The sequence below is a fragment of the Herpailurus yagouaroundi genome, unplaced genomic scaffold (genome assembly GCF_014898765.1).
Source record: "Herpailurus yagouaroundi ecotype Mexico unplaced genomic scaffold, PumYag 100, whole genome shotgun sequence".
Lineage (NCBI taxonomy): Eukaryota > Metazoa > Chordata > Mammalia > Carnivora > Felidae > Herpailurus > Herpailurus yagouaroundi.
In genome coordinates, this window is record NW_024412391.1 from 20,790,059 (window position 1) to 20,815,445 (window position 25,387).

At 36.2% G+C, this 25,387-nt stretch overlaps 1 protein-coding gene across 3 annotated transcripts in view; it reads left to right on the forward strand.

The window, feature by feature from the left end:
- The first annotated feature begins 276 nt into the window (after positions 1-276).
- The window catches only part of POT1 (protection of telomeres 1), a 79,830-nt gene continuing 54,719 nt past the window's right edge, over positions 277-25,387 (forward strand). Inside the window, exons 1-6 of one of the 3 annotated variants that reach the window (XM_040472075.1) lie at positions 277-527; positions 1,321-1,505; positions 9,721-9,793; positions 13,647-13,738; positions 24,231-24,344; positions 25,103-25,150. In XM_040472075.1, coding sequence (XP_040328009.1) covers positions 1,383-1,505; positions 9,721-9,793; positions 13,647-13,738; positions 24,231-24,344; positions 25,103-25,150 — 450 coding nt within the window. In that variant the 5' untranslated portion in view covers positions 277-527; positions 1,321-1,382. Of the gene's footprint in view, positions 528-548; positions 832-1,320; positions 1,506-9,720; positions 9,794-13,646; positions 13,739-24,230; positions 24,345-25,102; positions 25,151-25,387 lie in introns of those variants that run through there. The other 2 variants (XM_040472074.1, XM_040472076.1) reach the window with 2 other exon arrangements.

A 25,387-nucleotide genomic window follows, 5' to 3' on the forward strand; every position in this document is an offset into this window, starting at 1 on the left:
ATAGATCAATGAAGAAGTTAATCCGATCTATCTAAAAATAGCATTACTCACTGATGGAATTATTTCTTTGCAAAACCTGCCTTTGGTTAATTGCTTCTGAGGTAGAAAACCTGCAGTTAAAGGAAGTTGCCCTGCCCACAGGAGCTTCTAATTTCAAATCCCGCCCGGGTTTGGGGAAGACTTTTTATTGGTTGCGGGATTAATGAATCGCGCTGCGGACCGCCCCCGCTTCCCTGGCCGGCGCCTACAGCCCGACCCCAGGCGGAGCTAAAAGGGAACCCGACAATTCCGAAAAGATACTGTGCCAGCCCCCCACGCCACCCCGGGCGCGGCGCCGTCTACTTATCCCGTGAAACTTCCAGGACACTTTATGCCTGGGAACCATCATGCAGTTTGTCCTCCGCGGGCGTAGGAGCAGTAAGCGTAGCCCTGCAGACCGTGTACGCATGCGTGAGACCTGGGCCGTCGGCGTGCGTGTGGCGTCACGCGCGCGCCCTTCTAAACTTCCTTGTTTTTCTCTAGAGTGGGTGAGTGAAATCCTAAGTCGGTTTGCAGCTCGTTGTCTGAGTGCAGGGTGGTTCGGGTTGTGAACGGGTATCCCAAAGAGGCTGATTTAGTTTAGATCAAAAGGTGGTGTAGTTATTGCAGAAAGACCCTTCATACTTATCTATAGCGTGAGCCTGCTGTGGTTAGTAGCTTGCTTGGCATTTTGTGAGCAGCTGACTTGAGTTCATCCAAGTCCCCGCCCTCACGGAACTCAACTGGCTTGGGGAAGGTTGGTGCGCACACATTAAAATTAATATTGACACTGGTGGATGTCCCAGTCAAGAGGTATGACAAGATTGAACCTAGGAAGCACGATTTAATATCAGTTCAGTACTTTCGATTATGTATAGGGGCTGGAGAGAGGAGGCAACCGGTATGTTTTGGAGTAATAAGCTTTTGGTGCCCAGTTTGCCTACACAATATTACCATGGCCAAGGGGATTAAAAAACAAAAATTCAATTCCCCTCCCTTTCCCAAAAGTTTGTACATTTTAAAGCACAATTTTGGTAAGAGACATTGTTAGTGTGGTTTTCGCAGATCCTAAAACTGGCTTTTAGAGGTGAGTCTTTAAATAGAAAACTAAATAGAAAAGGTTGGAGTCTCAGTGTCCTAGGGGAATGGGTGTATTGATCTTTGTAATAAAATTATAGACTAATCCACCCCACCGCCAACAGTGATTACTAACTTAGAGGAAAGGAAAAGCAAAACTAAGTCAAAGAAGCTTAAAGCAATTTTTGGCTGCTTTTTGGGTAAAACGTTGGTCTTTGTTTTCAGCCGCAAGCTGTCAAATTCCCTAGTTGAATTTGCTCTGGACAGCATTTTGAAGCAGATCTGATATGCCCCTTGAATTAATAAAAGAAGTGAATGGAGTGCCCGAAGTTGAGCTGCTAAGTGAATTAAACAAAGTAGATTTCAGATCTCTACAGCCAGGTTGTGATTATAGCAAGAAATACATCCAGGTAAGAATTTTCATAACTCAGAATGCTTTTTGTCTTCAAAAAGGGAATGCTAATTTTTATGTTGAGCTTATAATAGTTGTTTTAGAAATGGTTTTGTGTGTGTCATAACGTGACTATTTTGATGCTGTTATTACTTAGCAAACATTTATTGAATTGTTTTGTGATACACTGGAATAAATTTTGAGGGTACAGAGATGAGTGAATATGGTCCTTGAACTAAAGGGGACTGAATTTTTGTGGGTTTGGACAGGTAACCTAATCTCTAATTATAATAAGTTGGTATTAGAACTATGGTATGTGAACATTTAGGAGGGAACTTTTGGTTCTGACAAGTTAGGTCTGGAAACTAGAGCTGGAACTTAAAGGGTGACTCAGACTATACCTTTTATTTTGGGTGTAATAGTCCTAATGTGCATTTTGAAGAATTTAGATGTTACCCTAAAAACTATGGGAGACCCTTAATAGATTTTAAGCAGGACAGGGACATGATTCATGTTGAGTTTAATTTACTCTGCCTTCTGGGTGAAGAATATATCAGAGAGGGCAAGATTAGAGGAAGGATAATTAGTTAAGAGGTAGTTGCCATAATCTAGTTTAGAGTTGATGCTGGTCTGAAGCAGGAACAGAGGAGATGATAGGAAGGAGACAGACAATATCATAATAAAATTATAACAAAAATTAACATTGAGCTCTTTCTAGGAGTTAGGTGGTATTTTAAGTGTTTTGCATATATCAATTCATTTAATCATCACAAAACCCTGTGAGTTAGGTCCTATTATTCTTCATCTGTAAGTGAGGATACTGCATTTCCAAAAGGTTAAGGTTAATGATTGGCCCGAGATACAGCTCGTAAGTAGTAGAGTTGGAGTTACAATCTAGACCTTCTGCTTTGGAACTGACAGAATAAAGAGGTAGAATCAACAGATCTTGGAGAGCAATTAGATGAGAGAGGTCAAGAGTTCAGGAAATTTCCATGTATTTAAGTCCTGTCAGCCTTGGGAAGATAATAGGAGTCACACGTTTAGGAAGAAAGAGGAGTTAGTTCAGTTTTGGATGTCTTCATAGGTTTTTGGAGGTATCCAAGTGGTGATGTCCTATAGGCAAATGGATTTGGGATTCTGGAGCTTAAAGGGTTTCCTTCTCTGGGAGATTTGGTCCAAAGAATAGAATGAGGAGTGTTGAAGGATTTCAGTGAAAGAAGGTAGCATGAATAAGAGTCTGAGTTGATCCAGAGGTGTAGGAGAAAAACTAGGAAAGAATGGTGTCTTGGATATTCAGTAAGTTTCAAGGAATGAGTAATATTAGTAACTTTTACATAAATTGCCATATTGTAAGCACTCTTCTAAGTGCTTTACACTTAGAAGTATTCCCACTTTTAATCCTTGAAAGAATCCTATAAATAGATATTATTATTCCCATTTTATAGTTGGGAAAATGGATACAGTTTAAGTAATTCATTCAAGGTTAGATCCAAGGTTAGATAGTAAGTGGCTGAGTGTGATTTGAATTTTCATTGTCTTTGCTAGTAACCAAAGCATTATATTGCTGCTAGATACTCAGTCTAGTCTGAAAAGAATGTTTGATTTAACAACCAGAAAGTATAGATCATTTGGAAAGACTAGTGTTGGCTGGGTTGGCTTTTTAGTGGTTTGAGAATTGAATGTGGGGTGAGAAAGTGATAGCAGGAAATGTCTTTTGAGGAATATGTACTGGTATTTTGATATTTTAATTATGGTAAATCATAGTCCTGAAATGGGAGTGGGAGACTTTAATTTTAGCCAAGTCAATTTTGCAGTTGGTTAACAGTGACCGGCTTTTGCGCCACCTAAAATCAACTTCATAACTAACTAATGCACTAAAGTGAAATAAATTCAATTTTTAAAAATTTATCCGCATTTCCTTTTCTCTTCTGTTCTCCCCTTGTCCCATCCCTCTTCCACCAACACACTTCCAAACTCAAACTCACAGGCCCTGGTCACAAACTTACTCCTATAATAGTTTAGTATTCTAAAAAGGAGTGGAGGTCCTGAAGATATGCTGACTGGATTTAAGCACAGATCCACCATTTACTAGCTATGTAATTGGAAGTGATTTTACCTGTTGATACCTTATTTTTTTCATTTGTAAACTAGGAATTATAATAGAACCTACTTCATAGAAATGCAATGAAGATTAAATGTAACTTGCTTACTTAGTAAATTCAAAGCATTTGGTAAATGCTGGTAAAGATAATGATATCATCAACAACATGCCTTCGGGCAAGGAATTTACCTGGTATCGGTTTTCAGTGAAAATAATGTACCATAATCCCATTGACCAGTGACAAAATTATTTTGCAGTTAGTAAAGTTGAAGCTTCAAAGACTCTACTTGAACAAGCCCTTCTAAGCCCATGTTAGGGGTCTTAGAAATGAATTTACATTTTCACATATTTGTAAAATTTACACAAATGGGATGTTTTAACCTAGAGTGGTTGAGATTGGTGTCTCTTTCCATTTTGACTTCCCCTCCATCACGTTTTCTGTCTTATCGAGTGGCCATTGGAGTGGCTGAGAACATTTTTGGAAGGTGGTTAAGGGGAAGTTGACTTATGGAATAATTTTAGTGAGATATATTTGTGTGGTTTGCAGTTACTTCTGCTTATAGGTAGCATATGCCAGCTCTTCTGGTGTAGGAATGTTTTCCAGGAACATTCCAACTCACTGGGTAGTGTAGGAGAAAAGTATGGGGACTGAAGTTGTACCAGGGTATGGATATATACTGTCACACCTAGCATCGGGTGTGTGTAGTTGGTGGACAAAAATAAGTACTGAAACTATGGAATCTGAAGCTACTTTGAGGACAATTGTTACAAATCTTACAGCTTATATAGGAAAGAAACTCAATAGAATTTTTTTTCAAACTTGACAACAGTCCTAAAAATTTACACGAGGTTACTAATAATGAGTGGTGAAATTAAATACAATTGTTGTAAACTGTCAATAACAAAAATAAAATTTTAATCAACTATGCTATAGGAAAAACGGAATTTCTTTATATTTTATGTAGAAACCATACAGGGCTTAATCCCATGAACTGTGAGATCATGACCTGAACTGAAATCAAAAGTCAGATGCTCAACTGACTGAGCCACCCAGAGGCCCCCTATTTTTCAATGTTAGCCCTTTATTACAATAATTCCTTTTAGACATAAGTGAACATGTTAGTATTCAGTAGGGTTAAACCAAGGAAACACCTTTTACTCATTTCTCATGATTATCACATTTTCATGAACAATGCTCATTTTTAAAAGTTAAGTCAAAGTATATAATCTCTTCTTTCATCTATCAGAATGAATCTCTTATTTTTCATATCTCAGTTTGAATCCTTAACCCTTTTTTAAATTTAAAAATACTTTATAAAAAAGTTTATTCTTGAGAGAGAGAGAGCACTCCTGCGAGCATGGGGGAGGGACAGAGAGAGAGGGAAAGAGAGACTACCAAGCAGGCTCTATGTCAGCACAGAGCCCGACACGGGACTCCATCCCATGACTGAGATTATGAGCTGAGCCAAAATCAAGAGTCCGATGTTAAACCGACTGAGCCACCCAGGCGTCTCACATAACCTTTTTTAGCCTGCAAATATCTCTTACTTATGTTTCGTGAATTTTATTAAATGCATTTTACTGCTAAATTCACTTTTCAGTATACAGTTCTGCAAGTTTTGACAGATGTATAAAAACATATAACCACAAACATAATTAAGCTGCATAACAGTCCATCACCCCCAAAATTTTGTAGTCGGGTGCTACTCCCAATTCCAACCCCTGGCAACCACTTTTTACCAATTTTCTGACAGTATACTTTTACCTTTCAAGAATGCCATGTAGATGGAATCCTGCACTAAGTAGCCTTTTGAGGCTGGCTTCTTTCACTTAGCATGATGCATTCAAGATTCTTTCAGGTTGCTGTTTATTAGTACTTTTCCTTTTTATTGGTGACTAGAATTCCATCACAGTCCATTTCTTCGTTCCTCAGTGTAGCAGTATTTGGATTCTTTCCGGTTTTTTATAATGATGAATGAAGCAGCTATAAATGCTCATACAAATTTTTACATAAACGTAGGTATTCATTTCATTTGGGGTAAATGTCAAGTGGTCAAATAGTTCTTAAGCAACAGTGTATAATCCACCTTTCGAGTTGGTGTGCAGATTTGGTTGGTCAGGAGACAGGGAGCCAAATAGATCAGGTTCCTACTGTGCACAAAAGCATTTGTATCCCTTTTGAGAGGCACTGACCTTAGGAAAACCCCACTCTTATAATGACAGGATGATACATTTTTAATATCTAATACTAATTGACTTTTATCCTGGGAGCTAGCAGATTTCTGGAGTATAAGCCAGCTATTATTTTTACTCTCAGCAGTGACTGCATCAGTTTTCTATCCCCACCTTCCTCATTCAAGACAGTACAGTGAGGATCAAAAGTCTTCCTGTGTGTACAAAGGGGATTTCTTGTGCTGTAGAAAAGGAACCTTGAAATTATGAATCTGGGAGTTTATATAGGATAGCTATCCAGCTTTACCTTCCCCTCCTGAGAGACAGAGAGAAACCTAATCTCCCTAATGTACATACATCGTTTGCAACGTAGAGAAATGTCTCTAGGTTTCAACCACCCCTTATTGAAATGAAATGTAAACAACTGGGGACATAAATCCCCCCTGCAAGTCTCTCATTATACAGTCATCCTTAAACTTCAAAGCTTAATCTTTAGTTCAGCCTCCATTTTTCTCTGCTCACTTCAGCTGAAGACAGGAACAAATTTTGTATTATCGTTCTAATGGAATAACTCTTACTGTGAATAAACCTGCCTACTTTATATATAACTGAGGGCCACATAATAACTGAGGGTGTTTTCTTAAACTTTTGAATATTTTTTATAACTATCCCTAGGAGCAAATCATACTGTTTGTTTTTAGTTAATTTCTGCTTTTCACACAGGAAGAACTATACTAAGGGCATACATGCTACCCTTGGAAACAAAGAGTTTACAGTTGTTAGGGGTCCTCAAGAAAGGATGTGGATCAATCAGGCAACGTAAGTTAACAGGTCCTCTGTGTGGTCTGCCAGCTGGGAAGCCCTAAGGCCCCCAGTTTATTCCTAGTACTTCAGTTTAGTCCTTGTGTTCAGAGAGACTGCTTGAGGGCAGTCACTTAAATCTGGCCTACTTGTCCAGTTCATTTGCCCTGTAAGTTGTGGAATCATTTGAAAGTATCTTCTATTGAAGGTACAGGAGCTGGGCCATGCCCCTCAGGTGCGGATGCAGTTAGTTTTCGGAGTTTCCTATAGTTTGTGAGAGCAGCTCCAGGACCTTTCCTTTGTGGTGAGGGGACGGCTTCTGGAATAGTTATGAAAGACAAAGATTAAAATTCCTTCTTTCCCCTTTACCTCCTGATGTTTAAGGAGTTCCTTTTCCAAGTTTGGGGGGGGCTTCTCCCCAGGTGCTGGACATCTCTCCCTAGTTGCTTGAATTCTTTGCTCTCCATTATTATAGACCTGTGTATCCCATTCCAGAAAGCATAACATCACATTTTTGTCAGTCATTCTGGACTCTCATTTAGAGCGTACATCCGGTGGGATCAGGTGCAAGAGTAACAAAAGCATCTGTTTTGAGTTCGGTTTGATTAATTTAACCTGATTGAGGTTCTCTTGATTGCCTTGTGTCTTGACAGTGTTCTTTCCTGTTTTTTTTGTTTTTGTTTTTGTTTTTTAATGTATGCCTCTGTAATTTGCTGTTGTAAACTCTGGCTCTTGTGAAGAGCAGTGGAAACCATATTCAGTAGTTTTTATTCCTGGAAAAGTGCAGGCCTTTCTGCTCAGCCTTTTGTGTGGTGTTGAGTTAATCCAGTTAGAAGTTGAGCGAAGTTTGGGATTTGTTGTTGTTCTGGTTACTTCGGTGCACTACAAGCTTTTAATTCCTTTAGAGTTACTTTGTATGTAGGATGGGGTCTGGTTGGCCAGAGGGGTTTTCTCATTGTCTAGTTTTAGGTCTTTTCTTTATGCTTAGCCTCAGCTAAAGTTTCTCTCCCAGTTCTTTGCTTCTGTCTCAATAGTGGGTCATGTTGATTTTTTACTGGACACTTGTTAGTCTTGCGATGAGTGGATGTTCTCTGTTCCGGTTTAGCCTCAGTCTTGTCGGGCAGTGCCACCTGAGTCTTGTGGGTGAGGTCTTAGTGATTCTGGCCTGTCCTTAGTTGTAGGTCTGGCCCTCAACACCTGTATACCTTTTCCTGCTTATCGCTTGAAGGGGTAGAGAGTGTTTTTTTTTTCCTACAGCAGGTTTTCACTGAAGCTCTAGTAAGATACATGAGTTTGTTACTCTTCTCCCAGCAGTTCAAGGACTTTGTTCTGAGAAAGATGGGGAACATCCAGGCAGGGTTTCCTACTGTAACTCCTACCATCCTTGTATCCCCACCCCCTCTTGGCCTCAACTTTGTCAGGTTTGTGGAGAACAGCTTATAAGCGGGTGAGTTCCCCTCGTATTTGCAGCTCCCAAAAGCTTCCTGTCCTGTCACTACCCACACTTGGCCTTTAGCAACGTATTAAAAATGTTAGACGGGGCACCTGGGTGGCTGACTTGGGCCCAGTCATAATCCCATCGTTTGTGAGTTTGAGCCCCCATATTGGGCTCTCTGCTGTCAGCGCAGAGCCCACTTTGGATCTTCTCTCTCTCTCTCTCTCTCTCTCTCTCTCTTTCCCTCTTTCCCTCTCTGTCTGTCCCTTCCTCCTTCGCGCTCTCCCTAGTTCAAAAATTAATAAACGTTAAAAAAAAATATATTAGATGAATTTTCTGACACGTCAGGCAGCTTTACCTCAGGTGAGCAAGTGGTTACCGCCCATCTCTCCCTGAAGATTTTCCCTTTACATTTCTGATAAGTTGGTTGCCTTGTGACCTCAACTCCCTGTTGCGCCTGTCTTATTGGAAGTTTTTCTCTTTTCCTAGATTTCTGATTAGTTGGTTGTCTTTTGACTTCAGTTCTCTGGTGGGTCAAGAAAGATGTTGAAATTTGTACATTGTCCACCTTTTTGTTGTTTTTTCCAGCTTTCTGCCTCCTAAGTGGAACTATTTACTTTTACTTTTGACCAAATCCCACACAACTGATAGCCTTATTTTAATTTTTTTCGAATTCCTATCTTATAAGTAAAATTGGTCTACACACATAGTTTTTTGTTGTTGGTGGTTACATCAAAGTCTAGAATATTAGCATGGGAGATATGTTTTACGTGATCCATTTTAAAAGTCTTTTAAACTTTTATTTCTATATGGAAGTTTTCAAAGAAACCTATAATGTATTTATTGATAGAATCATTACATTTTAGAGCCAGAAGAAATTACAGAAACTACCAGGTTAAATACTTCATTTTGTCTGAGGAACTCTGATTAAGTAACTTTTTTAAGCAGATAGCTGGTTCATTACAGAAAACCGAGGACTAAACTTGATGTGTGCCTTCGTCCTTTGCGTCGTCCACACAGACCTTACTTACGAGATGACCATTCTGCACTTTTTAACCCTTCTTTATTTATTTAAAAAATTTTTTTTAATGTTTGTTTATTTTGAGAGAGAGAGAGAAAGAGCACCAACAGGGGAGGGGCAGAGACAGACCTGTCTCTGTCATATAAGTACTTGTACATATATATATATATATATACACACACACACACACACACACACACACACACATATATATATATAAAAGGACATTATATAAAGTAGGACAAGTACAAAGAGAACTCAGAGAGAGAGAGACTGTTGATCTCCTGAACTGTGAGATGATGACCTGAGCCGAGATCAAAAGTTGGACACTTAACTGAGCCACCCAGGTGCCCCTTCTTCAAATTAGTGTTTCTTTCTTTCCAGGAGCAAAATTTTTGTTTTTCTTTAGTAGAGTATAACTTTTTAGGTTAAAATGGAACTGAAGGTGAGCCTCTTCACTTTATCTGTAAAATGAGGTACTGGATAATATTTGACTAACAAGATTGTTTAACAGTTAAATTGTGAACCTAAATAATTAGGTCTTTGGACATTGCTCTAGTAAAATCACTTTCATGTCTTAAATATGGTGACATGAACACAGTACCTTGTTTTTTTGTTTTTTTTTCCCCCCTTTTTTCCTTATTTCTTGCTGTTATAATAAGCTCTTTTGGCTCTTCTGTATAACTATTTTTTTCTCATTTTAGGGAAAACTCTCAATTATCTCTTCTTTAACTTCTGGTGGAAATAGAACAGCTGTTTTGAAGATTGCATTACAAGGTATATAATATAATACGACCATTTCTGCTTAACCTTTTGCTTGTAATCTGCAAATGGATAACTTCATATATGTACATACTCATATAGGCACAGTAGTGTAAGAAACTATAGGATGAAATAATTTTTTTCCATTAAATTTTCCCCCACTATCCTCTCTCCCCTCTCCCATTGCTTCTGTTTCATTTCAGATTTCTTTAATCTCATATCTAGACTGTTAAATAGCTAACTGATGCCTCTACCTTCTAGTTTCACTAGTGTGACCTAAACAGCCTAGCAAACTTAACTTTCTCAAAATACTACTTTCAGCATGTTATTTGTTACCTAGATATAGTTAGGAGATTATTCCTTCTTCCTAGTAACCTTCAAATAATCCTAGTAAGCTAGGAAGAGCTACCATGGAGTATTTGAGGACCAAAATAGATCTCATCTAAAGCCTGAAATTGGTTTGAAGAAGGGTCTGCAGCAGCGAATGGGAAACAGACTTTGAACTACAACATTCTGTAACTACTGAAAACCAGCTACATATGAGATACTGTTTTAGATATGGGAGATACAGCAGTGAGTGACCAAAACAAAGCCCCTGCTTTCATGATGTTTACATTGTAGGGGAATAAATAATTACAAAAGTAGTTAGTATTAAGTAGAAATGTCTGAAGAAAAATAAAGCATGATCAAGTGGTAGGCCTGATGTATCATCCTTTTGATATTTTGTTAGTTTGATTTACTAATATTTGGTTAAACAGTTTATGAAGGATGTTGTTCCAACTCTGTCTTTACTGTGGTGATTTTGACTGTGGTATCAGAGTAATGCTGTCCTCCTGAAAGGAGTGTTAAGTGCCTCCTCTTATTTTCTGGATGAGTTTATCTGCTTTTGTTTCTTCCTTAAGTATTTGTAGAATTCATCAGTGAAGCCAGCTGTGCCTGGAAATCTCTATGGGAAACTTTTAAACCCTATATTCAATGTCTTCATTTTTTATGGGGCTTTTTGGGTTATCTTTTTTCCTTAAGTAATGTTGATAGTTTGTTTCTAAAGGAATTTTTCTGTTTCATCTTAGTTGTCAAGTATATTGGCATAAAGTTATTCCTAATATATTTTTGATATACTTTTAATGTTGGTATGATATACTTTTAATGTAGTGATGTTCTGTTTCATTGATTCTCTCTTTCTATCATTTTTTTTCCCCTGATCATTCTGGCTAGAGGTTTTTTTTGTTGATCTTTAAAATCAACTTTTCATTGATTCTTCTCTGTTTTTCAGTTTTCTGTAACAGTTTATTCATTTTAATCTGTTAACTCCACTCGGTATACTATTAACCTCTTTTTTTTTAATGTTTTAAAATTTTTTAATTTTAAAAATCATTTTTTATGTTTGTTTATTTTTGAGGCAGAGCGAGAGATAGAGTGCAAGCCAGGGAGGGGCAGACAGAGGGAGACACAGAATCTGAAGAGGACTCCAGGCTTCGAGCTGTCAGCACAGAGCCCGACGCAGGGCTCGAGCTCACAAACTGTGAGATCATGACCTGAGCTGAAGTCTGATGCCCAACCAACTGAGCCACTCAGGCGCCCCAATTCTTTTTTTTTTTTAATGTTTGTTTATTTTTGAGAGAGAGAGAAAGAGTGTGAGTGGAGGAGGGGCAGAGAAAGAGGGAGACACAGAATCCGAAGCAGGCTCCAGGCTCTGAGCTGTCAGCACAGAGCCCATTGTGGGACTCAAACCCATGATCCGCAAGATCATGACCTGAGCCAAAGTTGGTCATTAACCGACTGAGCCACACAGGTGCCCCATATTAACTTCTAATGTTATATTTTTCTACTCTGAAAGCTCATTTTGAGATTTTTTTTGCATCTTCCATTTTCTCTTCATGTTCATGGCTGATAATTTTTTTTATTGGATGCTGGATGCTTAGAATTTTATATTGTTTAATGTTGGGTTTATTTGCTATCCTTTCAATACTATTTGTCTTGATTTTAGGATATATTTAATTTTCTTAGAATCAGTTTGATTAGCTTTGTTGGGGTGTGTATAGAACAGCCTTTATCTTCAGGCTAATTTGGCCTTATTACTAAGAAAATACCCTCCCGACAACTCTATTCTAGGCTTTGCGTATGAGGATACCATTCTGTCTGGTTGGAACTAGAACAGCTCCTAGCTCTATGTGAGTGTCAGAACTGTTCTGCCTACTCCTTTCAAGTGGTTCTTCTGCTTCTTGACCTTCTTGCCTTCATGCCATTGGAGATCAATATTCCACGGAATATCTGTAGGCACCCATCTTCGTATCACTAGGGCACTCTCTGTCTGTGCTGCTGTCTTCCATTTGACACTCTTATCTGCAAATTCTAGCCACCTTAGTATCCTTGTATCTGAGCTCTTCTGAATTCACTGAGGCTGCTGAGCTTTGTTTGAATTTGAGCTCCACTTTCTGCTGCCTGGAAAACTCTCCAGGAATTAAGCTAGGGGTATTGCCTTATTTTCCTCCTCAAAGAGATTGCTCTCTGGGGTACTTGGGGCACTTGGGGCACATGTTCAGTCCCACTTGGGCTCAGGTCATGATCTCACAGTTCGTGGGTTCAAATCCCAAGTCAGGCTCTGTGCTGACAGCTGCTTCAGATTCTGTGTCTCCCTCTCTCTTTACCCCTCCCCCGCTCATGCTCTGTCTGTCTGTCTCTCTCTCTCTCTTTTAGAAATATTAAAAAAAGAAAGATCGCTTTCCTACACTTACTGTTGTCTGATACCTGAAAACTGTTGTTTCATATTTTTTTTTCTTAGTTTCCTAGTTGTTTTAAGATGAGAATAAATCCAGTCCTTATTAGTTCATGATGGCCAGAAACAGACCTCTGATAGGTCGTTTCAAATATTAACAAAGTGTGTTATATTTTGATTAGAAGCCGCTATGGGTTTGAGAAACATTAGTGTTTCAATTTATGTATATACTTGCTTTGAGGAGTTGAAGAGGTAAGTGAAGGGAGGTAATGTGCAGCCATGTGTTAGTTATTTGACTGCTCAGTGCCACCAGATCTGACAGAGTAGCAGACTCAACAGTTCCGACTCACACAGAGGACTGTCAGTTTGGCAAAGGTCTTTCATGCACTGCATAGATTCAAAAAAATCTGAAATGATGGCAGTTTCTTGGAGTAGTTGAGTACTTGAAAGCTGATATGAATGAGACTTTCCTCAGATGGTATAACTGAGTCTTAGCATTTGGCCCTACCGCACTGGTTACAGGAGGTGACCTCTGGAGAATGCGGATTGTGCAGATTCTTTTCCAAAGCCTAGAAGATCCAAATGAGGTTACTTGTAGAATATTCATTCCTTATTTCCCAAGTAAATTTCATTTTCAGAGTCACAGATACTTTGGTCTTTACACACACTCTATTCTTTTCCATTTGTGAGTGTGGGAGGAGAAAATCACTTCTCTAGAATAAAACTTAATGTACTGACACTGTGGATTACTAGAAGTTCAGTAAAAGTGAACTGCTTTGGGGATGATATGGTGTACAGTATAAAAATTGAGTAATTGTTGTATTTCATTTCCTTTTATTACAAACATGGAAAATAAATAGAAAGTAGTTATTGTGTGCTGTTAATGTGATATTTATAGAAATTTATAAAATATATTCTAGTTGAAACTTGTTATAATTTTGATTTTGGTACCTAATAGCATTCTGTGCATTATTTTTGCAATACCTAAGGTTAACCTAAAAGTGAATGATAAAATTTTTAATTCTTCATAATTGCATTTTGAATTAACTATTGTTTTTAGAATATAGCTGTCATCAATTTTCTTGTGTGTGTAAAACTGCTGTATCTAATTAAGTGTTTTTTTTTTTTTTGTATGTGTGTTTCTCTTTGTAGAACAAGAAAATTCAGATTCAGACATCAACACCATCAATGTATTATTTTTTGGAAAATTAGCAAAGGACTGTGCAAAAGTTTTCTATGAAGGGGTAAACCATTTTCATATTACTTTATTGTTCTAGAAGCAGATTGAAAATTATTGATACTATATTCATCCTATAGATCTTTTTTTTAATAGATTCATTATATATTTGTAGTTATGTAAAAAAATGATATTAAGCAACATCTTTAAAATTGCAACATTCTTAAGAGATTGTAAAATTTATCATTGACATAAAAAGCGACAAATTTTCCTCTCACTTCATCGTAATGTTTAATATTCAATATAGTCAGTATTCAATGTATATGTACATAATTAAAAATAATTCTTAATAACTAAAAAATAATATAAGCTATAACACTCTGTATTTTTGAGTTATTTTCTAATAATTGTTTCAAAATACATGCCTCCTAAATCCAACAAGATACTACCAACGGCATATTAAAAGGAATTGACAATATGACCAAGTGGGATTTATCCTAAGAGTGCAATTTGATTCATCATACAGCAATCAATCCTTATAATACATCACATTAATAGAACAAAGGGAAAAAACAAATAGTTGTCTTAATTGATACATAAAAGGCATTTGGTAAAATCCTAAACCCTTTTATAATCAAAACACTCAGGAAACACCACAGCATTGAAGGGAAATCCTCAACACAGTACAGGGCAATTATGACAAACCCACAGCTAACATCAAACTCTGTGGTAAAGGAATCAAAGCTTCCCCCTAAGATTAGGAACAAAACAAGGTTGCTCATTTTACCACTGCTCTTCCATGTTCTACTGAAAGTTCTAGCCCCAAAACAAAAGGACAACTATTGTGTGTTTCCATTCATATGAATATGTGGAATAGGCAAATTCAGAGTCAGAAAGTAGATTAGCAGTTATCAGGGTCTGGGGATGGGAGGAGGGGATGGGGAGTTATTGCTTAATGGTTAAAGAATTTCTGTTTGGGATGATGAAAAGGTTTTGGAAATAATGATGATGGTTGCATGCATCGTGATTGTAATTAATGCCACTGAGTTACACACTTAAAAATAGTTAAAATGGCTGAGCTCCTGAGTTGCTCAGTTGGTTAAACGTCCGACTTTGACTCATGTCATGATTTCATGGCTTGTAGGTTCAAGCCCCACATCGTGCTCTGTGCTGACAGCTCAGAGCCTGGAGCCTCCTTTGGATTCTGTGTCTCCCTCTCTCTGCCCCTCTCCCGCTCTCTGTCTCTCTGTCAAAACTGAACAAATATTTTTTTAAAAAAGAGTGTTTTAGACCAGGAAATTGCAAGTACAAACACTCTGAAGTATGAGTGCATGTTCCAGATGCAGTAGGGGTCAGAGTGTCTAAATCCTAGCAGGTGTGACTGGGGCAAAACACTTAATTCCATTCAGCCTTTTTTATTTTCATCTTTAAAGATTAAAAAAATTCTTAAAATTTTTTTTATTAAAAAAATCTCAAGTTAAACAATAAAAAATAATTTAAAAAAATCTTTCAACAAATCGTAAGATAGGGATAATAATACCTACCCTTCTGGATTGTTGTTTGGATTAGAGATAAATGTGCCTACTGCTGGGAATAGGTGGGAACTCAGTCCTGGCAGCTGTTGTTAGGACTCTTTTTGTCTTCTCTTACTGAAATTAGGTGCAGCCCCAATGAGGAAGAGCAGGGTGGAGAAAGGGCAACTGAGTCTGAGCCCCGGAGTGTGGCTTCCAGTTAATTACTGGATTTTGAGTAACCATTGATAATCTCCAGATTTAATCAAATATGAAATGAGAATGTTGGATTAGCTGTGAATTCTGAATCAGTCCGACATACAGTAGTTTCAGAAACTGGTGATGGTGTAAATAGTTCTGTGGACTTGAGAAATGGTGCTATTCCGTAAAATCTGTCTTTGGAGTCTAGAATAAAGATCTGTGTCAAGGAAACTGTAAGAAAATCTGCCTCTTTTTTGTTTTTTTTTTCTACAAGCATTTTGAGAATAGATTGCCAAACTCAAGTTTTGTCTTTTTTGCTAAAGCTTCTGTGAAGAGGTGGTAAATCAGTTAATTTCTTCCTAATTTATAATGTGAAAGAAGGGAAGGAGAATCAGCATAGTGGTTTTTCCCTCCTGTGAAAAGTTGTTATTACATCACTGGTATATTTTAAAATCTTACTTTTAGAATTTAAGGAAATAAGGTATATGCTGTGTAATTTATGTACTGAAACTCCTAGTACATTTTATCAGACTTTCTCTCAGAATGATAGCTAGAGTAATTTGGGGTACAGTTTTAAAAATTTGAGATGTATAGTTCTAATCTAGTTGATGTGGTACAGCAGAGTTCCAGAAGCAAATGTACCTAAAAGTGAAGTGTTACCTCACCGTCTGCTTCAGGCCACTTAGGTAGGGTAGTAAGCAGTTGCTCTATACGGCTGTTTTGATAGAGCACTTTTGTGGGTGCCTCCAGTAAAGGCATGTTCTTCTTCTTCTTGCCCTTGAAGACATGACTTTATTTCGGCTTAGGTAAAATAATTAATATTCAGGATGGCAGTTCTAAAAAATTCAGTGCTTAAGATCTGAAATCATGCCATTTTTTAAGGGAGATCTTCTTCAGAAATGATGAGGTGAAGGAGAAAGGAGAATATGGATGAAAGTGAGAATATTAAGTAGGTGTTTAACAAGGGAAGTTTCACTTATTTGGGGGGAAAAAAAACCTTACATATCCCTTTTCCTCTGAACTAGAAAATGGTATGTTACAGTACTTTGTTAGATAGGGAAAAATGAAACAATACCAGTTTGGTGACTAATTTGCATGTGAAACTAGCTTTAACAGATAATTTCTCTGGCTCTTCATCCTTGCAAAAACAAAACAAAACCAAACAAATGCTGTTAATGCTTCCTCATTTTTTATGCTACTAGGTATGCATAGGCAAGTTTTGCTCTAATACATTGAATTAGTAATATTTAGTGTTTGTGGATTACAGGGGATATGAAATACATATGAAATGTAGTTTTATGCTCTTAATTCAGATGAACTCTTTCCATCTGCAAAGAGGTATACTTTTAACAGAGAGATTTTGGAGATTTCACACACCAGGGCCAGGAGATTATAGTCAGCTTCCTTTCAACTTGCTCAGATCATTAAAGTTGCCTTTGCTTTCTTCTCTCCTGATATTTTTTAATAAGTAAGACATTAAATTATCTGCTTTAAATTCCTGCTGCAGAGAAAAGACAATTTTAATGCATGATCAGGAGGGAGGCTCTATTATCTTTTTTAAAGAGTCAACTAGCTATTAAATTAAAGCCTACTTAATTTTTGTGAAAGGACCATTAGTTTGTAGATGAAGATGAGTATTCTAGGATGCAGAGATTTCCAGTGAGCCCCCAGCAGTGTATAGATCATCAGAAGATGCTTTTGAATCAACTAAATGTGTATGTAAATGTACATGTGCCCCCCCTCCCCCCCCAGAAGGCCATTTATAACTCATTCTGAGAGATCCATGAACCCACAGCCATTAAGAACTGCTTTTTAAGGGCAGAATTTCATATGATTCTATTATGGTATATAGTTGTGTTAATATTGAATTCTAATAGTAGTCAGTTATGTGACCACATTATACAGAAATGATAATGATTTGATATTAGAAATGAGTATCTTGTAAAAATCCTGTATTATTTTAGAAGAATTTGTGAAAGTTAAGTGCTAATATGAATACAGTGTTTTACATTCTTAAATTCTTGGGGCGCCTGGGTGGCTCAGTCGGTTGAGCGTCCAACTTCGGCTCAGGTCATGATCTCGCGGTCCGTGAGTTCGAGCCCTGCGTCCGGCTCTGTGCTGACAGCTCAGAGCCTGGAGCCTGCTTCAGATTCTGTGTCTCCCTCTCTCTGACCCTCCCCCATTCATACTCTGTCTCTCTCTGTCTCAAAAATAAGTAAACATCTAAAAAAAAATTCTTAGAAACATTTTTAAAAAACAATACAAAAGTGTATCTTTGAGGGAAATGTTCTAGGTAGAGTTTGTATGAGAAAAGTGTGTGTTATATTTTTTATGTATACATTTAAAAAATTATTTTACTTAAGTGTATGGATCTCTATCTTATACTTCCTCTTTACTCCAAGGGTGTTTCTGTGACTGTGTGCACATGCATGTGTGTGTTTATGTTTTTGTAAAGGGGTGGTTTAGAACTTTTAAAGAGGTTTTCTGGCTAGCATAGTTGGTTGCCTTGAAGTACAATGATATAAAGAAATTGTAAATATTGATTTCTGGTGATTTAAGGAAAATGAACTTCGGTGTCATCTGTTTTTTATTTTACATAGTTCAATAGCCAATGATAATGGCTATACTTAGGAGACTGTTAGCTAGATTTTGCTTAAGAAGTACGTAATAGAAAACATTTTTTCTTTTTCAGACATTTGTGATAGCCAGCTTCTACTGTTTAACTAGTGTTGGTTTTTTTTTCCTAATCCTTTTATTTAGGATATTAAATTTGTATGGAATTTTATGGATTACAAAGTGCTTCTATATATGTTTATCATTTGAACTTTTAATAACCCTCTGTGGTAAGGGTCATCATAGTTTTAAGAAGATAACCACTGTGAAGCTAAGATTTGTTACAGGACTTGTAGTAGTAAGTGGAGACATGACTCTATCTCCACGACTGTATTCTTTTCTTGCCTCAGGAAGATCATGTGGACTTGGGTTAAATCTTGTAAATATTTGGTTTAGAAGATTGTATTTTTCTTGTCTGGTCATGGTTTTATTTATTTATTTATTTTTTTAACGTTTATTTATTTTTGAGACAGAGAGAGACAGAGCATGAACAGGGGAGGGGCAGAGAGAGAGGGAGACACAGAATCTGAAACAGGCTCCAGGCTCTGAGCCGTCAGCACAGAGCCTGACGCGGGGCTCGAACTCACGGACCGTGAGATCATGACCTGAGCCGAAGTCGGACGCTTAACCGACTGCCACCCAGGCGCCCCATGGTCATGGGTTTAAAAAACATTCAAGTGCTATGGAAGGATATAACCAGGAAAGCCAAAGCTGCCCCTTTCCCAGTGCCTAGTCCCTTTGTTAGATAAAACCACCACTGTGCTGCTTCTCCTTTCATCTTTCCAGCTGTCCTGTATGTGTACAGTTATGTGTATACTTCTGTATGTGTGTATCTGTGTGTGCACACAGATGAGCTCATATATGCACATTTTTCGTCAAATGACAATATTATTCATGTTTTGTGAGTTGCTTTATTTTACAACATATCTTAGACATCTTTAGAGAAGAAGCGTTTTAAAAATAAATACATGGTATTAAATATTAGAGGTCTAGATTTTATATTTTATTTTATTCTATTCTATTCTATTATTTTATTTTATTTTCATTTAACTTTGAGAGAGAGTGAGAGCACGAGCAGGAGAGCTGCAGAGAGAGAGAGAGAGGGAGAAGAGAATCCCAAGCAGGCTCTATGCTGTCACCACGGAGCCCGACACTGCCCAATCCCACCAACCGTAAGATCATGCATGACCTAAGCTGAAATCAAGAGTTGGTCGCTCAACCGATTGAGCCACCCAGATGCCTGGATCTGTTTATATTTTAAAGACATTTTCATCTTTCTTCTTTAAGTTTTTTAAATTAAATTCCTATTTGGAAACAAAAGAGTTCTAATATAATGGATTAGCAGGACATGGGCAGTGCATCTACAAAACATGCACAATGTATGAGATATTAGTATTTTACCTAACAGGCATGTGAAAGGTGTTTTCTGCAGTTGAAATATATTTAACAGGTATTCATTAAAATAGAATGAACTACACTAGCTAATTAGTACTTGTCAGATAACAGAGGATTTTAATGATAAGTCAGAGTTTCTCCTTTTTAAAGTACAATGGTGAGAAGTCTGAGGTCACAGTTTACTTTAAAATCTTTCTGGGTTTAAATTCATGAATGCTGATCATTTGGGAGGTCTAATTAGGCTATTTATTTTAGAGTTTGTAGTATTAAGGTTAAAAATTGTTGAAAATCAAAAGTAAAACTTTTTGCATATAAGAATGGATTTTCTAATTCAATTCTTAAGCCTTTCTCATTTGTCACTTGCTTATTCCCTTAAGGTTAGCTCCATATTTGATTATAACAAAAATCCTAAAACATTAAAATGAATTTTAACAAAACTATAATCCTTGCTTTGCTAAACTAATGATACATTTTGTAGGAATACACATACAGTAACTGAACCTCTCTGAAGAGGCATTCAAACTGAACCATTTGAGGCATTTTTTTTGAGTTTAAGCTTTCCTTTAAAGTGAGATTTAACATTTAATAGACGCATATAAAATATGAGGAAAGACTTTCAAAGTATTTTGAAAGTTAAAAAAAATGTCACAAAACCATCAGAATTATAGATGTTTATCAGTACATTGTTTATCCATCCCTGTGAGATTTAGTTCTGAAAGATGTAGAGTAGGGAGGAGATCGGGATTCTTGTCTTAATCTACAACTCATTAGCTGGATGTGACCTTAGACTTATCCTCTCTGGTCCTTATTTTCTTATCTGAAAAATGAACATGTTTGAGTATATGATCTCTAAAGTCCTGTTTTCAGTTGTGAGATGCTAAGATTCTATGCAGTAAGTTTTGTAGTACTTGCACAATTTATTTAATGAGGGTTTTATATATATATCTCCCTCCCCCACCACGTATTTGATTATTCATTTAGTTGTCCAAACACTTGAGTGTTTTTGGTCTTCTGTACCGGATGTCAGAAACATCTTAACTGAATAAGAGGGTTATGGACCTTGCATCGTGGGAAAGTGATCAGTGGAGTAGAGGGACTTAAACAAGTGTTATGTGATTATTTTATCCAGATATGATACATAACTAAGAAGATTGAGTAGTAGAATGAGAAAAGTAACAGGAAGAAGGAAGGTGGGTACCAAGAGAGTGGGTTAGTCAGAAAGAACAGCGTATACAAAGGCCCTGAGTGAGGATCTTGGAATGTTCAAGTATCGTGAGAAGGCAGAATTCCAGAGTGGGTCACAACAATATATGGCTGGTGAGATGGTGGGCATCCGATCATACAGTGGTTTCTAAACCATTTAAAGACTTTGGGTTTCATGCCAATCTGACATATAATACTTCCAATTAAGTTCTGGGCATTATGTGACCAAATAGATGTTAATGCTCATGAAATATGTGTTTTGTATTAGAAAAACATTTTCTGTCAGTCACTACCCTACCAATGACGTCAGATTCCTGGCTTCTCCCTGTACTCTTTCCTTCTTTAATGGTGTTTTGAGGTATGATAACAAGATTTGCAAGGTCACTCACTATAGTAAAAATTACTTAATGCCTATTGAATAAGTGTTTTTCTTTTTGGACTATCAATTTTTTCATATTTTCTCTGTCCATTTTCTACTCAGTAAGTGTAACAGCTTGAGAATTTTGGATATACCATCTATTAAAACTTAGCAAATTAATTCACTAGTCTTGTAGTTTACATTTTTGTTAGTCACATATTAATTTCTTATTCCACCACTGATTATAAGATATTGGCATATAAAAATCACATTTGTTAATATGCAAATAAGTTGCCTGATTTTTTTTTTCTTTTTAGGTTTACTGTTGATTATTAAAAAACACTTCTTGATGTTAAAAAACTCCTGTGCTGATTTCATTGATCTTTCTGTGAAACTGGTTTGCAGTAGATGTATTCTTATTGGCTAAACCCAAAAGGAAATTGTTTAATAACAAAGGCTCACTCCTTTTAAGGCACTGTGAGAGAGTAGGTCACACACAAAAGGGAAATGACCCACTTGTTGATATCTGAGTATCCTGAGTAGGTTAAAAGATTTCAGGTATACCAAATGTGTTTTTATTTTTAGCGTGTTCATGCACAGATACTGATAAAGCCTTACCACTTTAAGTCATATGGTATTCTTCTCAGGCTGGCTGCCTCCTAATACTTTTTTCAGCAGATGGAGATAAATACCTGCTTTGTATATCAGTATACACTCTTAGCACTGAACTGTGTAATTCCTATTCTTGTTTGAATGGCTTCAGTATGCTCTTTTCAGAAGCTTAGAAATTAGAACAATGCATATTAAATCTCATTTTCAGCTCAATCTAATGAATGTTTATACAAACTAATACTGCCTATTATATGTTTATCTTTCTTATCCTCTGTGCATTTGAATTAATTTAAAAGCTATTATGATTTGTAATTCATGGGAACTGGATTCTAAGAACTGTTCATTTTTTCCCCTCTTTTGTTTAGATTTGTACTTTAATTTTACCAGTATTAATTAATTTCTTTAACATATACTCTTTTGAGCACTCGCTATGAACAGAAGCCCCTTCAGTCGCTTGTATGGGATATGTAGGTAGATAAGACATTCTTAGTCCCAGGGATCTTACAGACTTCTAAGAGCATTACAAACATTAAGAAATCTTTGTAAATAACACACAAGTGAAAAAAAATTAAAATACTGCATAAGTTGAGTTCAGAAGAAGGGTGAATTTTTTTTTCTCAGACAATCTAGGATAGACCACATAAGAAAAGAAGCATTTACAGTCCAGGCTTTAAAAGATAGATAGGATCAGCCATATGCAAAAGAGAACAATGCTATTTATTATTAGTGGGGGCTCAGGATAAGCAAAGAATGTATGTGAAAAAGCAGTAGGCATATAAGAGAATCTGATTTGTGTGGTATTGTATAGATATATATGGAAATAAAACAGGCCATGTTGGTGGGGATGAGATCTCTGAGGGCCTTTAGCAGTTTGTGTGTGTGCATATACATATATTCAAATAGAAGTTCATCTTTATAAATATAGTAAATAAACACATTGTTTTTCTTAAAGAATTTTGGTTGTTATTCTATGTTGATTTTGTCCTAGAAGAAAAGTTTTCTTATAACCTTTTACTGAATTGTATTGCTAATGTTAAAGTAGAATTACTTTTGAAAAATTTTTTCTTACTAATGCTAATGTCCTGCTTTTAATGATGTATTCTATTTAAAATGTTTTCGTTATTAAATATTCATTATTCTTAAGTTTATACATAAAAATAGAAAAATACTCATCCGTAGCACTAACACTTGTATTTAGTAGATTTCTTTTCATATAATATTTAAGATATTTTCAAGTAAAATAGCAAAGGACATGAGATAGGTTAGTTTTTGTGCTTTTAAGAGAATTTAGAACTGATAAATCAATGATTCCCTACTTCTGTGTATCTTCCTGTGTTAGTTTGATCAAACAACTTTAAATCTTAGACTAAAGTCGTAAGTTTTCATTTAAATCAGAATATATTGGTCTGAAGTTGAAAGCATTGCATATTTTTCAGTTTATAAAAGTAATTTATTCCAGAAGCAATCTTACTGCTTATTTTATTTCCCATTAAAACTGCCTAAAAACATGGTAAAAACATAAAGAATATTCAGTGAGGATAATTTTCTCCCATTTAACTATGAAGAGTTGTGTTTATTTAGCATTATCAACACAGACAATTATGTTTGCAGTCTGATGTAAAGAATGGAAAAAATGCAGAAATTTTCAGACTTAAAATATCTGAATAGAGCTAGAGATCTTAGAAAGGCAATATAAGGTCTATACTTTGATTCAATTTGTTCATGGAGGGCCTACTTTGGGCCAAGCTCTATAAATACAGAGCAGAATAACACATGACCCCTGTCTTCAAGGTGTTCACAGTCTTGTTTAATAGGTCTAAGTAGAGAATCCTGGGATTGACACGGGACCCTTTCTTGTATGTACAAAGCAAAAGTCAGTAATGCAGAAGGCTTCCATTTGGTGGAAATTAAGATTATTGAAGGAAGCTGCCTGAAGCCCAGGAGTTTTTATGTATCTTCAGATTTTGGTGTTAAAATTAGAAGAGTAGAATAATATATATAATGCATAAATATAAAACATGTTGAATGTATATGTTCCAGTATTTAGAAAATAAGGCGGTTTAACTAAAGAATGAGAGAGGCAGGAATAAATGGGAATTGGCTTCTTATTACTATTATAAACCTAAGTAGAAAGAAAATATTTTTTTCATATTAGTATATAAATGGAAATTTCTTATTTATTTTCATATTCTGGATTTATATGTACATACGTTAGCTTTGTGACAGTGTGGAGTTTTTACACTAATGAAATGTCTTTCTCAATGTAGTCTCTCAACTCTGATATTTAGTTTCATTTAAATTTCATTCTTATTACTCTTGGTTCATCTCTTGTCTCTTCATTATTTGTGCAAACTTATACAAATTGAGGTAAGCATTGATTTTTGAGCTCTCACTAAATAGCAATTTTCAAGTGATTTAGTTGGTGTTTTCCTGGTCCATGAATTAGGACATTGCACATTTGGCTACATTTTTGATGCCCTTTCAGAGGAAATGATAGTCTCAATCTTATATTCAGAAAACATTAAACATGTGTAGGCTAACCTATAAAAAGTTTTCCATTTTATAGAAATCATTCCTGTTTTTAAATAATAATACAAATAAAAATTTATATGACATTCAGAATTACAGATACTTTGATGATTTAAAACCATTTTTTTTCTATGTAGGACACCATTGCAGTGGCTGGATTTTCTGTCTTGTCAGCGTCTTCATCTACAGGCAGAGACGGTAAACATTGCTTATTTTTGAAAGCATTTGAGGACTTCAGATCAACTGTTTATGTAAGTGCGTAATTTTTAGTCTAATCATATCATGAGTTCAGGTGATAGAATAGGAGTAGTATTTCTATAAATCTGTAGATAAACAATTTAGTCTGAATTTTGTTAATTAAATATTTTAAGTTTAAAAAATAGAAATTCTTTTATTGGCTTTATGTTTAGAATCACTCCAGGTAGAAAAGAAAGATCCTTTAAAGTTAATTATTTATTAATGGAATTTTTAAAACTTCATAGGTACTCTAGACCTGATATTATTCTTTGCAGTTATACCATCAGACTCTTGATGGTGTACTTGATTTTGCTTTAAATTTATCAAGTGCTCCTTTTTAGGTAAAACTGATTTCCATTTATCTTACTCTTTATAAAGATGCCCATTCTCTACCTCCTGCTTCACCCCTCCCCCCACAGCCTCTATTGTGTGTGCACACACACAGAGACTACCTATTTGGTCAAGGCTGTCAGAGAAGTAGAGTTGGGCCAAGCCATGTGCCTGCAGGCCACTATCTGCCTGTTTTCTCTGGTGTCCGGAAGGGCCTTGTATAGGCTAGGGGTGGTCCTGTGATATTTCAAATTGATAAATTAGACTTAAGCTAAGCTTAGACAACTTTACATGTGTCAGTCTTAATTTGTAAGACATAATTTTATGCTATTCTAGTGAATTTGAATATTATACAGTTAAGTGTGTAGCATTATTGCAATTAAAGGTCTGCAATCACATTGGAGGTTATTTGTATACAAGTAAATCCTCTTTCTGTTTTCAGGTTTATGTTAAATCCGTAAGAGATTTTTCTACAGAATCAATGTCTTTGGTAAGATGACATGCAGTTTAATATAGAGTATGCACACATCTCCCACTCACACACACATAAAAATGCACACATGTATATGCATACATATATGTATTTTTTTGATCCACTTTACAGTCTGATTTTAAAATACTATCAATACAGTGGGAAAACATAATCTCTACATTTTTGATATCTAATAATGTTAAATTTGAGTTATGTATTTACCTGGTAATTAATACCTGGTTGTTCTATTGTCTG